General features: G+C 44.8%; 1 protein-coding gene and 1 pseudogene across 1 annotated transcript in view; both read right to left on the bottom strand.

Annotated features, from left to right (window-relative positions):
- Positions 1-1,233: 1,233 nt before the first annotated feature.
- Positions 1,234-1,898, bottom strand: LOC139006648 (large ribosomal subunit protein uL1 pseudogene; annotated as a pseudogene).
- A 3,546-nt stretch (positions 1,899-5,444) lies between these two features.
- Positions 5,445-14,205, bottom strand: part of WDFY2 (WD repeat and FYVE domain containing 2) — a 221,229-nt gene continuing 212,468 nt past the window's right edge. The window contains exons 11-12 of the mRNA XM_070409110.1: positions 12,602-12,710; positions 5,445-11,554 (exon numbers count right to left, since the gene is read on the bottom strand). Of these exons, the coding sequence (XP_070265211.1) occupies positions 11,525-11,554; positions 12,602-12,710 (139 nt within the window). The 3' untranslated portion in view covers positions 5,445-11,524. The remainder of the gene's footprint in view (positions 11,555-12,601; positions 12,711-14,205) is intronic.

Raw genomic sequence — 14,205 nt, 5'->3', positions numbered from 1 at the left:
ATCTCCCAGTCATGGCCATGTGGCCTTATGTGTAATGGGTATCCTGTGGGGCCCAGTGGTGCAGTCTCCCTGTTCACCTGAGCACAGTGCTCCAGGGGTGTCCCTAGTGGGTTGTGTGTGCCCTCCTGTTGTAGTTGAACCTTGATTGCTGTTGGCATATCAGTGGGTGGGATTGACCCTCAGGCTAACTGGCTGTGTGGAGTGGCCGTGACTATAGCAGACAAGTTGTTGTATGGGGTCTGGCCTCACAGAGTAGAATTTGCTCTAGCAGAGCTTTGTTGCTTAATCCACCTTTTGGGTGTGTCATTGGTAAAGTTAATTGGGTGATGTGCTGGTATGGTCTGAAACTGGCCACCATGTGTGTCGGTTCCGAGCCCTCTTAGGAAGTTCTCTGGTGTAGGCCCAGGTCAGCCGCTGCCTGTGTCCCACCCAGGGCCGCCTGGTAGGAGAAACAAAGTGATCTGCCTGTGCTGGTAGCTGCTTGTGCTGGGCTTGTAGGTACCTAGGAGAGGCTATGCTTTGAACTGAAACCAATTGCCACCAGTGCCAGGCTGGGGGCCACTTAGCAAGAGGCACATGGCACACCGAGGCCAGCCACTTTGTGTTTGGGTTTTGTGGACCTTTCATAGATTTCAGGGAAGTCCACAGAGTGGTGGTGGCTGGCTACTTGTGAGGAACTGCTGCTGAAGGAGGTTTGGGCCTGTGTATGAGTTGGGTGGGGCAGGGGTTTCAGGTAATCACCAGGGTGGTGTGAGGGGTGCTAGCCAGTTTGATGGAGACTCAGATATGGCACCAGCCTGTGCCTGCAGGACGAGTGGGTGGAGAGCTTAGAAAAGGAACAGTGGCACCTACCTGCACTTCTGTCTGGGAGAGCTGCTCCTCAAGCCATCACTCTGAAGCCAGATAATTCAGCTCCTCTCCGTATGTCCCTGGAGCTTTTCAAGCTGTTACTCAGGCTCAGAATAAGTGAGTCCATAAGTGATTAAGTCTATGCATGGGCTTTAAAAGTGTGCCTAGGACTCCGGGGGCCCTCCGTCTCAGTCAGCCACAATTTCCTCTGGTTTTCACAGCCAGGTGTTGTGGGGTCTCCTCTTCTTGGCACTGGTGCTCTGGACTGGGGAGCCCAGTGTGGGCTGGGACGCCTTGATCCTCAGTGGGGACCTTTGAAGCTGAGATATCCCTCCTGATTCTTTTATTTGTTAATGGTAGTAGTATGGTTTATTAAGCTGTGCCTTAGTACAGACACTGGGGCTTGCCCAGGATGCTCTTGGTGTATAAAGCCTAATGTTCTTCCAGTTCTTTTTGAGCAATGACACCATGAAATTGACAGTGAAGTAGCTGTTGTATACAAGCTTATCATCATCTGTCATCTTAACATGACCAAGAGCCACTGCCAGACACACCTCCTCTTCACCTGGAACTTGATTGTGGATTTCACTTCATTGACTTCGGCCGCTGTGCTCTCATTGTGAGTCAGCAAGGAAGGGAACTTGCCAGACTCACTTAGGCCCGGGCCCAGGATTCGTGGGATCCGCTTGACCAGAAGACTCTGAAGCCAAAAAGTCATTATACTGCTTGGCCAGCTTCTTGACCAGTTTCTTACTCTTGTTGAGTTTCTTCATGCTTTGATGTCCATGTCAGGGATATCCACAGCCTTGGCCTTGACCAGTGCTGCTGGTCTCCCAGAACACATACTGAGAACTTGGGGTGGGGAGTGGAATTGAGCCTGAGGTAACCCAGGGTGTTTGTCCCTCTGAGGGTCATAGTTCGCCAAGCTGACCTGCAGCTACACAGTCTCCAAAAACTTCCAGCACTTGCACTGGTTCCCATGCAGGACTTCCCGCACTGCCTCGCAGAGGATGTCACAGGAGACATTGCTGCTCATGGTGGCTTGAGCCACAAAACCCAGAAAGAGCTCCCTCCTGATTCTCAGCCACCACATACGGTGTGATGCCAGCCACTTTCACATTTCTGCCCCTCCTACCAGTCTTGACATGGTTTCTTCTTCATATCCTTAGTTATAGTAGTTCGCTCAGCTAGTCTTCAGGTGGTTCTCAAGGATGGTTGTTCTATTCAGTTGTAATTTTGATGTGGTCATGGGAGATGGCAAACACAGCATCTATCTACTCTATCATCTTGACTAGAAGTCCAAATTTTTTCTTTTTGTTCATTGGTGTTTCCTAATTTTTGCACAATTATAGCTTCTGTAAAAACAAAAAGTTTATTTTTTATTTAAAAAATGAGAGCCTTAGATTAGATGATTCTTTCTGTCTGTAGAATCCCTTGATTTCATTACAGCTCTCAACTGTTGTTTTCTCTGGTTTCTTTTCTTTCTTTGGCTTCATGAAAGAATGATTTCATTTTCCAATGTGCTCACTGTAGGGACACTGTGTTCCTCCAGGTCTGGGGTGTAGTCTGCAGCCAGGTCTGGGCCACTTGCAATAGGGGCATGCTGAGGGGGATGGGCCACGGGCCTGGCCAGCTAACACTGGGTGAGGAACTTTTATATAGCCTGGGGTGGGACATGCAGAGGGAGGAAGAAGCAGAGGAGTTCGGCAGAGGAAGTCAAGTCCTACCCCTTCTTACTCTACTTCTCCCTAAAGGGAAGAAAACACTATATCAGCCCAAGAAACCATCAGCCAGGATCCCTAGAGAGGTCAGAATCATTGGAGAGAGATGCCTACCCAGGAGGTGGGAATCTCAGCAGAGCCCGTTCTCTAGGCTAGAAGGAGGGGGAGAGGGGGCTCTGTAGTTGATTTTGTTCTCAGGAAATGGGCTGGTCTGGGTGCCTGTGACCTGGAGCCTGGGGGACTTGGGACCCAACACTCTCATAATCTGCTGAGCAGCACTTTCCACTTAGATCCCAGAGTTTTTAAAAATAAGAATCTGTGGAATCTGAACCCATTGGATAAATGCTATTTTGAAGTAGAAAGAAAGCAATCTATGAACCCCTTCCTTATTATTATCCTGGTATTAAAAAGAAGCCAACCACAATCTCTTCAGTTGAGACCGCTGTACTGATCAACCTGTGTCCCCTTCTTTCTCGCAGCTGTGAGGCTGTCCATGCCAGGCTCAAGGGCAGGCTGTGCGCTGTGGCCCTGGGGGTGGACACCGTCCTGAGGCTGGTGCTTACCCTGTTGCCACTGTACAGCCCAGTGGCCTGTTCTTTCAAGGTGACTTGCTCCCTGTGTGAAGGAAGCTGATACCCTCTTTCCCTAAAACCACAGGCTAGGGGTCTCTTGAGGTGGACTCTCTTTCCCATGAAACTTGGGGGTGGGGGTGGAATTGTGCCCGGGCTTCCTTGGCAAGATGGCCTTCACCTGTCGGTTGAGTTTTGTGAAGCGCTTCACCTGACTTTGCCCCCCCTTCCCCCCCAACACTGTTTTTCATCTATTTTTCTGAACTCAGTAGGCGCCTTGAGGACATAAGTGCTCAGATTGTGATCCCTGTCATTAAATTCCTGGGTAGAGGCATTCCTGTGGGCACTGGGTGGAGTGTTCCCAGGGGAATGGGCTGTCTAGAGCAGCAATATGAAGCAAGCACCATGACCCTGCTTCCCTGTGTCTGTTCAGGTTTTTGCCTCTATCTGGACAGGATCCTGAGGGTGAGTTGAGAGGAGGCACGTTGAGAGAAGATGCAGCAGAAGAGACCTGGGTAGAAGCGAGGGTCTTCTCTCTGGTTCTCTTTCCCATCATAGATAACCACCCGCTTGAGCTGTTATGAAGCTCTGGTGACCCTGCAGTGTGAAGAATGGTGTGCCTTCTCCCACCGTGCTCCTTCCCAGCCCTGGCTACTGCCCACCAGGTCCTAACACACCACACTCTGCACCCCAAGCCTCCCAGCTAGGACATAGGCCTGAAGACCCTCCCCTCAGCCACTTCAAAGCTCCGGTCCTCCACCCCGTCTCCGTCTCCCTTCTGTTGCAGTCACGACACTCTGTGGGGCCCTTCGGCAGGAACAACTCCCCTGGGGGCCGCTCCCTGGCAGGTGTCTGTGGGATGCCTGAGCTGGGGCCCAAGCACAGCAGACAGAGGCCAGGCCAGGCTGCTGCAATGTTCATGTCTTTGCTTCCCCCCACCACCCTCTCATCTTTAGATCAGAAATCAGCCCCCACACACTTGCCTCTTGCTAGAACATCCTCCTCACCAGCTGAAGAGGAGAAACTAACTGAAATCCTGGAAGAGCTGGCTCAGAGATTTAAATAGGCCAGGTCAGACCCAATGTGGGGCCAGAATCATCTTAGAAAACATGAGAAGGTGCGGAGCAGGGACAAAGCATACTTCACTTCCCCTTTGCCCCAAAGATGCCCTTGTTGCAATGAGGAACCTACAAGGGGTGGAACTTTTATTTTAAAATAAATACGACTATGGCTGGGAATAAGCTAGCCTTCATCGTCCAGGGATTTACACGGGTTCTTTTCCTGTGTCAGCTCTCATTTATCTGAGAATGTGATTTTCTTTAGAATTCTGCATTTAAGATGAACCCACATGGTCAGTCTGAGGGGAGCAGAGGTGGAGGAAGAATAAATGCACTGTGCATCAGCAGAGGGCGTAACCAAGGGACAGCCTATTTACATAAACAAATTACATGAGGCCTAGTTTACATTTGCTTAAGATTAGGGGTGGCTTCACTAATGCACCTCGCATTCTAGTGCTACGGTTGGATAAAACCTCTAAATTACACCATTTTACTTCCTAGTGAGTTCAGGGGAAGTTGTAACAAACCAATGAACAGATTTAGAATATATTTACATACATTCTTGGTGTTCAAGGCGACATAAACATAGCTCATCGCCCACAGCAGAGGGCAACCCAGGTGGGCACTGCTCAGCCAGGCACAGGTGCGGTTCCTTGGAGGTGCTCTGGGTGCTGATTCAGGTTCTCAGCCAAGGAGCCCAAGGAAGGGGGTTTCCTGGGTGTGTCTGCCGGAAAGGCCAGCAAACATGGACTCCATTCGACTGCACCTCTCCTTTTCTGAAGAAGAGCCGGGCGTGGAGTGCTGGGTGTGGGGGAGGCTTCAGGGCACAGGTGGGCTGAGGGAGGGGCGCAGCCAGGGGCAGGGGGCTGGGCGTGAAGTGTTTCCCAGCCCCACTCACTGGCTGTTGGACATTGTGCAGACCATTGATTTCTTCCCACCTATTTTCTTGTCCATAAAGTGGGCCTAATGACTTTTCAGAGAGGCTTTCCCTGGCTGTATTTGCCCTGGAGCCCGCTTTGTCCTCACTTGAAAAGTTTAACTTCAGATAACAGAGAACATAAAAAGGACTACATGCTGCAGCCCATTTGCTGTGCTTAGCGTTTGGAGTGAATGGTGGCTCACCTTTGTCTCCAGGTGCAGGAGTGGGCTGGAGACCTACCCCCACCCCCATGGTTAACCCAAAGCAGGTTGCTGGGGTGTATATGGCCACGTGTTATAGCTGGACAGCAACAACGATGGGGCCACAGTTGCAGGATGATTTCCACAGACATTTATTTTAAACCATGGAGGCAACTTTGCGTTGGTAACGTACACTGGTAATGGCTACACGTACAGTTCAGTTGGAGGGAAGCGCAGTGGGAAAATGAGCAGAGTTTAGAAACATTCCCAGCATTCAGCAGCATTTGAAGTAGAACTGAATACAGACATTTTAACACTGTAGGAAATTCCTGCTCAGTCCCACATGATCACATTCAGGAAGTCAAGGTCAAGACTGCTTGGTTTGGTTGGTGGGATCAGTGACAGAAACCACATCTGAGAAATCTTTTCTATCTTCAGGCTTTTTACATTTTCAACTGGATCCCCTGGAGAATCTCACTTCAAAAAGAAAAAAAAATATCCTAAAGTAACATGCCCGCTGCAGCCAGGCTCTGGAGTGGCCACAGACCGCTGGGCGTGCAGACAGACATGCCCGCGCCCCTGGTTATGGCTACAGTGGCCGACGGGCAGAGGTGGGGCTAGCGCCTCCCTGTTGTCCAGTTAATAACAGTCTTACTTTTCATAGATTTTCTTTTACAAAACAGTACATTGAAAAAAAGTCATTTAAAAGCAAGGCAAATGGCATAAAACACAAATATGTATGAGAGTACAATGGTTACCAATGACACAGTATTTTGGTCCATACTTCATATTGGTGTATGCTACTGACATAAGGTTGTCACCCATTTAAACGGGGGAAAAAGTGTATGTAAGTGAAAAACTTTTTTCAAACCATTTCCCTTTCTGTGTTATAGTTCTCCCTCTCGTGCTTCCCAGAGAACCAAGGGGGTAAAGGGGAGGAGGAAGGAAGCATGAATATCAAGGTCAGATTCTCAATTTAACCTTTTAAACCAACCTGTAGTCCCTGACACTTTCTCTTCCAAGAAAGTCAGATACACTTTTGACTCATAAACGTGAACATTTTAAGGCAGAACAGAAGACAGAGATGTTGCGATAGGCTCCCATTTATCTGAGTTAAGTCAGCCGCGTGTGGGTCGGCCACTGATAATAGTCTAGGTCAGTTCAATAATAAATAACATTCATGGAATCACAGGATCTCGGGACTGGAAGGGTTCCTAAAAGCAATCATCGAATTCAACCCATATTCTAGGTGTCATCTCCTTCCCACATCACTGACAAGGGGCCAAACAGTTTCCATTCCCTGGCATGGGAAACTCAAAGGAGGGGTCCCATTCCAATTTTGGACAGATCTAATGTTTAGATATTCCTTTGGTGTGTCAGGCCTGAATATGCTTCTCAATGGGAAGGACAATGTTTAAAGACAAAGTCAAACCCCTCAATCAGTAGTATATAACACGTGGTTGTAAAGTTAAGTTAACGTTTAAATATGAACATGAATGTTCTGGAACTAAGTTATGGACATAGGATACTTGGGTACAAATGCATGGCACAGCAGGAATTAGAAAGTGCCAAGCCCCACGGTGAGAGGCTGGGCGTGCCCCTGCCTGGGCAGAGCCCCTTTCACTGTCATTGAATTGAGAAAAAAGTTCCCTTCCGCTTGGAGAGTGCCATGCGATGAGGGTTTATCACATTTACCACACTGCACTGAAACGACCCTGCTCCTGTACCCAAAGGCTCCGCTCTGCATATTAGTGTGATGCCCGCTGTCTAGAACAATCTCCTCCTGCTCAGGTCAAGGTTGTTCCGTTTTCAAAGGGGAGAAGCTAGCTCAGCCCACTTATGTACCAGTAATCGTGCAATTAGTATGTAGGTTCCTCCAGGCCATGTCCGTGCATGTGTGGTCTCCAGCTCTATCCACCTCAATGTCTCCAGTGAGGGGCTGTGTACCCAGAAAGTTCAGAAATTAGTTACCATGGGTCATTTTAAGATAACAATTCTAGGCATTTCCTAAGAAAAAGAAACTCTGATACTAGCCTGGACTGCAGAAAAACCTTGACTCTAAAACTGATGAGCCTCTAAGTAAACAAACGCCTCAAGGCCAACTATGTGCTGCCTTCCTCTCTGCAGTCATGAGCATCTGCGTCTCAACGTGAGGAGAGCTCAGGCTCCAGGACTGCAGCCCAGAACTGGATATTCTCTGGCAACTGCAAACCACCTGTAGCCGGATGCAGCAGGCTGATGCCAGATCACGGCTGCTGTTTCTGCAGCCTGGAAAGTCATTTCCTTACTCAACTCACCCTTTAGCTCGCTCTCAGATCAGCAAAGACCTTTCCTCAGCAAAGTCCCTCTGGCCCCACCCACACTGTACTGAAATGACCCATCTTCACAGCTGTGTGGCCTCTGCCCTGGCCTGGAAATGGACGTTGTCATCCCAGGCCTAGTTCAAAGCCTGGCATAGAGTGAGCACTCAGCAAATGGTTGGCCGAAATGGACTGGAATCTCAAGGATTACCCAGATAATCGAGTGTTAAGAAGGAACTTAATTTCTGTGTTTTGCAATCAAATTGCTAGATATCCATGCTTTCACATCAGGAAAAATTTAACTTAGCATTATTTAACTTAGCAAAATGCTTCCTTTCACTTTAAAATGTAAATCTTAGTGAACAAGGTCTTTACAGACAATAAATTATATGAAAAGGCAAAACCAAGAGTGTCATTTAATGAATATTTATATTCAGTAACTTTGATACATAGTTTAGAGCTATCTCTTTGCTTAAAAGTCAAAATTCAAGCTTTAAAAATACATTGTTAAGCAAAAATAAATTATGCTTTAAAAAAATTAATCTCAAAACATGCAAAGGTAATGTTCCATAGGAAGGGCAAATGCTATAGGCCCAGCAACTCACTCAAGGCCAACCTGTTATGAGCCTTCAGACAAACGGGGTAGAGGTGCACTTGCAATGCCCCTGGATTTCCACTTAAGGATTGCCACTGCGTGGTCTGTGGGGAAAAGTGCAGGAAAGAGTTTATACTGATGAAGACTTGCAATAATTGCCTTACTACACGGTAGCCACCCACTCATAACCACAGGGCTGGGCTGAAGAAGTGTCAAATTTGCTTCTGATAAGGAACAAACCTGGCTCCTGAGGCGCCGTCTCAAGGCACTGACGTCACTTCCCTCGCCCGTGCCATTACCGGGTAATGTTCAAAAACAATTGTTCCTTGAAAACCCTTCTTTTAGATTCTCTTGTTTACACCTCAGCTAGTCTAACTGCCTCGTGGAACTAGTGTTTTGTGCATGGAACATTCTAGATATCTGAAGATCCCTTCCAGTTTCATGATTTTATGATTCTTTGAATAATTCAAACAAATATATCATGGTTGACTGACCTCATAAAAAGACACACAAACTTCAAGGTCTTAATGTAAAACCACCTTTGCTACTGTGGAGACATACACAGGCAGTTAAAGGTTCCAGTAACATCATTTCTTTGGAGAAACTGAGAGCACGTGATTGGTTTTATCCTCCCAAAGAAAGAACTATGTGCAGTTCTGCCACTTTCCCAACATAGCCATGCAAGACATTAGTTGCCAGAGCTGCTGTGTGTTGAAGTAATACAGCAAAATTTATGTAAAGTGCAAATCCAATAGGGTAAAGCAAAAACTATGACAATTCACCTAGACAGGAGGAAAGGCAAGTGCGGGTGCCAGCTTCCGCCCTTGTGAATGAAGCCTCCATTTCCATAAAATGTTTGGAAGATGCCCAACACCAGCACACAGATCTCTGAGTTACAAAAACAGTGGAGATTCAACATAATTCACAGTATTACAAACATACAAATGCGAACACCCATTCACTTGAGGAGAAAGAAAAGGGCAGAGCAGTGGATACCTTGACATAGCTGTGGTTTGTGATTGCAACTCTCCTCACCAATGAAGTGTCAAGTGGTTTCAGTCTCTGTGGGCTGGGGGACAGCCATGCTGGGAGGGAGATGGCTACAGTGAAGTGCAGGGTCACAGACAGAGCCACCGTGGTGCACATGTGATCCCACAGGGACAATCACCTTCCCAAATGGGGTGTGAGCTCATCCAGACCTGACTCAGATCCATGCCAGGCACGCAGGGTGCCTGATCTACTTCCTTTCTAGCACTGTGTCTTCCTCTCTGCATGTTCCAAAAGCTGGAAAACAGAGTGATCCATCCCTATTATTCATTTCCAACATAGTTCTCTATTATGTACAATTTAGTAATGGCTGCAGGTTCTAGTAATAAATTGCAAAATAGATACCTGAATATTTTTAATTTAATTCCCTTTTTAAAGCTCTCACAGAGCAATCATGCAGTACAGACTCTGATTGACTTTAACAGCTTGATGGCAAGCAAGGGTAATGTGGAAGGGGCCAGTGACGGGACAACTGGTAATCACTTCTGTGCACACACACGCGTGCATCTGAGCTTAGAGTATGGTCACGCGGGCTGGTCTGATGTCTCAGGTGATGACTGTTGTGTCCCATGGCTGACGGGGGAGCACCAACGCTGCAGCCATCATCTCTAGGAAACTCCTTCCCCAGGAAGCACGCTAGGTCAGTATTAGGGGTGGTACCCAAGTATGGTTGGTAGTAGTTCTTTTGGTTAGAAAGGAAAGTAATTAATGACCACGAGGGAAAAATTTGCTTTCCAGTAAAAGAGAAAAAAAAATCGGGAGGATTTAAAATACTACCACTAAAAACTTGTCAAATCAGAAGTGAACAAGAGACTGTGGAGGTAGGACTTGGAGAGAATGGGCAAGTAATTGGTCTGTTTACCTGCAAAGTTTTATTTAACCTGGTAGTAATCCCCAAGAGACTTAGTGATCCCACAAAACCCCCCAACAGGTGAGGGCTGATTGAGGCGATACCATGTAACATGCTTAGAATGGGGCAGGCACATAGCATGCTTGCCACTCATTTAAATTCTATTTTTATAGGTGAAAATAAGGTTTTAAAAAAGGACTTAAATATCATGAGTCACTAAAACACAGAATATTTCACTTTTATCAAATTTGATTGGATTCCCTTAAAATCAGAGTTCTTCAGACTGATTTTCTAAAGCCCCTTTCTGCATTTCCAATAGGAAGACATCATGAGCTGTAAGATTCAGTACCTTTTATGTCTCAGATCACACAGTTTTAGTATAAGTGTGCAAAGTGTTCTAGTTTTTAAAGGGGGAGAAAACACAGATGGTGAGGAATAGAACAGGATTCAACCTCACATAATGAACATGGTCAAGTTCAGAGGTGACATCACATACAAAAACATAGCTGAAATACACTTTTTTTTTTTTAAGGACATAGGATTTTGTTTGTTTTTAATACAAGTGAGGGAAAGCTGTGTCAATAAAACGAAAACATAAAACATGAAAGGCTCAGAAGGCTCCAATTGAATTAGAAACGATCCAGGCACTGATACTTGAAGCTCTGAGTTATAATCATCTACTCCCATGATGACAATGGCTGGGAACAGCTTTCTCATGGCATTTTTTAATATGGGAAAGAAAGAGAAAAACGGAGGCAGAAACACCAGGTTATTTCTACTCAATATAAGAACATGAATAAGTTAGACATTACACATCGTTCTTCAAGTGATTTAAGAAGTCAGTAGGTAAATCCACATGAATGGTTTTCCAAATCTCTCAATTGAAGAGGATTTCTAGGAAAGCAGAAACACTGTTTATAAGCAGTGTAAATACATACACTCTGGTGAAAAGCAGAAGGTGAGAGTAGATACATAGAGAAGAAAAAGATGCTGACCCGGTGATCTGTGCCCACGTGAAGAAAACATGGAAACTGCTTTAAAATGACCAAAAATACCCTGAACAGACATTTCCCTCATTTCTCCGACACACAAAACAACAACTAAAATGAAGTGTTGAAAATTTAAAAATTAAACACCCCACACAGAGTTTACAGTATACTCAAACAATGCAGCAAGCCAGATTGTACAAACCATTTGTTAAAAAAATATCTTCTTTTATATTGTATGAACAAGTTGAAAGAGTCCCCTCCAAGTGTTCATTCACTGGCTCACCACTTGTGCGCAGGTAATATGCAAACTCAGCTAGTTTCTTTAGTTTCTCTCTTTTCACACGTCTGCTTTACTGCTCCAGTAACGATTTGGATTAGAACAATCATTCTTGAGTAAATACTATCTTTCAGATGCCTGGGTGTGTCATCAAGATACTACTGGGGTCATATCCCACAACTGTAAAAAGAAAAAGAAGATATACAATGAACTAGAATTATATTGTGTTGATGATAACCAATCCTTATAATTAAATTCAAGTAAATTCTTAAATTTAAGAAGCCATAATTATACTAAGATGATTCTGAAATCTTTAAAATAGTATTTTCCATCAAAAAGTACTATAACATAAACCTCAAAAACATGACCATGGCAGCTGGAAGTTTTCATCCAGCTAATGGAGACTAAAAGCAGATTAGAGTCATTGAAGGAGGAAGGGAACTAAGCTATATTAGGCAGCAAATGGGTGCCAGGCATGTGCTGTGTCCCTTCAATATCTTATCTCATTTAATCTTCCAAACAGTTCAAAGGGTCTCATTTTAAAAAATAAAGGCTCTGAGACTCCAGAGTTTATTTTAAACTTGCTTAAAGTTTCAGAGGCCTGGCAGCTTCCAAAAGGGGTTATTTCAACCACCTTATCCTGCTGCTGCCTCTAAGAATGGACCACGATGGGCCTGGGAAGCAGAGCTCAGTGCGCTGGGCAAGCCTGTGCTAGACGCCTGTGTGTTTCTCAGAAAATGAGGTAGGCGTGGCCCCGTCTGTCCAGAGCCTCTGCTGTGGTCCTCAGAGAGAACCTGGAGGAATGCTTGTGGATTAACCATTCTCATGGGGAAAGGTCTTGTTTATTACTTGTTGGCTTATCCAGTTCTACCATTCATCCAAAGCTCATCTCAAATCCCTCCTCCTTCACAGAGCCACTTCCAGCAGCACCACCTCCCTCTATGGAACTCTTAAAGTAATTCTTGTCTGTATTGCTCTTCTGGCCCTGCACATGTGACCTATTATTAAGTGTCTTTTTAAGAGTATGTCTCCAACTGACCAGCTGTTCCTTACAGGCAAGAGCATGTCTGACCTTAGTGTGTACACCCTGTGCCTGGCATGGGCCTTGTATGTATAAATGCTCACTGCCAAGGGAGCCCTCTGAGCAGGTTTCGCATAGCCGTGGTGCTCCTGTATATTCACGTAGGGCCAGACATGGAAAGCTCCTACCATGAGAGAGCATCCTACCTTAATAACCTTGTCAGTTCCCGAAGTCAGTAGCCATCCCCGGGTTGCATCAAAATGCACATGCACAATGTTGTGTTTACTGTCGTGGAAAGTGGCCGTGGGCGCTCGTCTGGAGGAAGCAAAGAACGTTTCCAAGAGTGAAAAGTCATGACATAGGAATGAAGGATATCTAGAGTGACATTAAACTCTAATTTTTTAGCCAAATGGCTAAACGGCTTCACTGTTAGAAATGTTGCTCAGATTTACCTTTATTCCCTGGTGACCTGGTAAAAAAAATTTTTTTTAAGTAAAGGATTCTGATATTCTCTAAAATGGGAAAGAGATTCAAAAGTCCCTTTTAGATTACTTGTCACTCTAATAGAGATTATGAAAATCTCTGTGTTTTTGATAAATTAAAAAAGAAAACAAAATACCTCAGTGCTTTGGCTAAGTTTGATTTCAGGACTTGCTGGTAAAATAGTCTATCAAACACTGTTTTGCAGTTTTTCAATCTGTGCATATTTTTTAGTAAGAAGGTCTGTCAGCTGCCAGGCACTCTGAAGGCACAAGAAGAGGCAGAGCAGTGATGTGGGAAAGGCGACAGGAACATGGGAAAGGAGAACTTTTCTCCAATATTCCAGTGGGATTTCTGAAGATGTTTGTTTTCTATTTTTAATCTATAACTGAATCTAAATAGATCTTCAGCATAATAAAAATGGTTACTGTAAAATATTTAGAATTAAAGATTTAGGTTTAATTTGCAGACCCTTAGATCCTCCAGATCTGTGTCTTTATCTATAAAATGAAGAATTAGCTAGAGTATCTCTTAAGATCACATGCAGCTCTCTAATTTAATGAGAAGAACTCATATTCATTTCATCATGTATGATGAGTGGAAAATAATCAGTGGACAGAAATACTTCTGGAAGGGCATTTTAATTTATATATGATATGGATAAATAATAATGAAAAACACATAAGTTAGGATTATTTGTAAAAGAATACTTTATTAATTTGCCACGAATTCCCTTTAAATGCTAATTTACTCTGGTGAATTTTAAATGCTTATATTTACATGCATCTTTTAAGACACCCATCTAGTACTTACATGATTTTACGATATACAAGGCCCTAGAAGTATGTGGGGGTAGGAGCATTAGGCAGCCCTTTTCCTATGAAATTCTGCTGTAATTCACTAAACGGAAAACTTGTTGCAGGGCATTCTGTTTACATTTGGGGCAGTTTTTAATTAGCCAACACTAAAGAGACAGCATAGATTTGTCCCACCTACTAAGCACTGACACAGCAACCTAAGGTCCTGGGTTTCTGGACAAGACTGACCAGCAAGACTTAGTAGTTGGGCAACTGGTAGCATTTGTTTCTTAGGTAAAGTGGCTTAGCTCTTCTTGGAAAACAAAACCTCTAGAGCAGTGGTTCTCAACCTTCCTAATGCCGCGACCCTTTAATACAGTTCCTCATGTTGTGGTGACCCCCAACCATAAAATTCTTTTCGTTGCTACTTCATAACTGTAATTTTGCTACTGTTATGAATCGTAATGTAAATATCTGATATGCAGGATGTATTTTCATTGTTACAAATGGAACATAATTAAAGCATAGTGATT

Source organism: Myotis yumanensis, unplaced genomic scaffold, assembly GCF_028538775.1.
Source record: "Myotis yumanensis isolate MYYU_CA2020_CCGP unplaced genomic scaffold, mMyoYum1.0.hap1 SCAF_3, whole genome shotgun sequence".
NCBI classification, from domain to species: domain Eukaryota; kingdom Metazoa; phylum Chordata; class Mammalia; order Chiroptera; family Vespertilionidae; genus Myotis; species Myotis yumanensis.
Note: the sequence above shows the minus strand (reverse complement) of the source record. Positions and strands in the feature narration are given on the sequence as shown.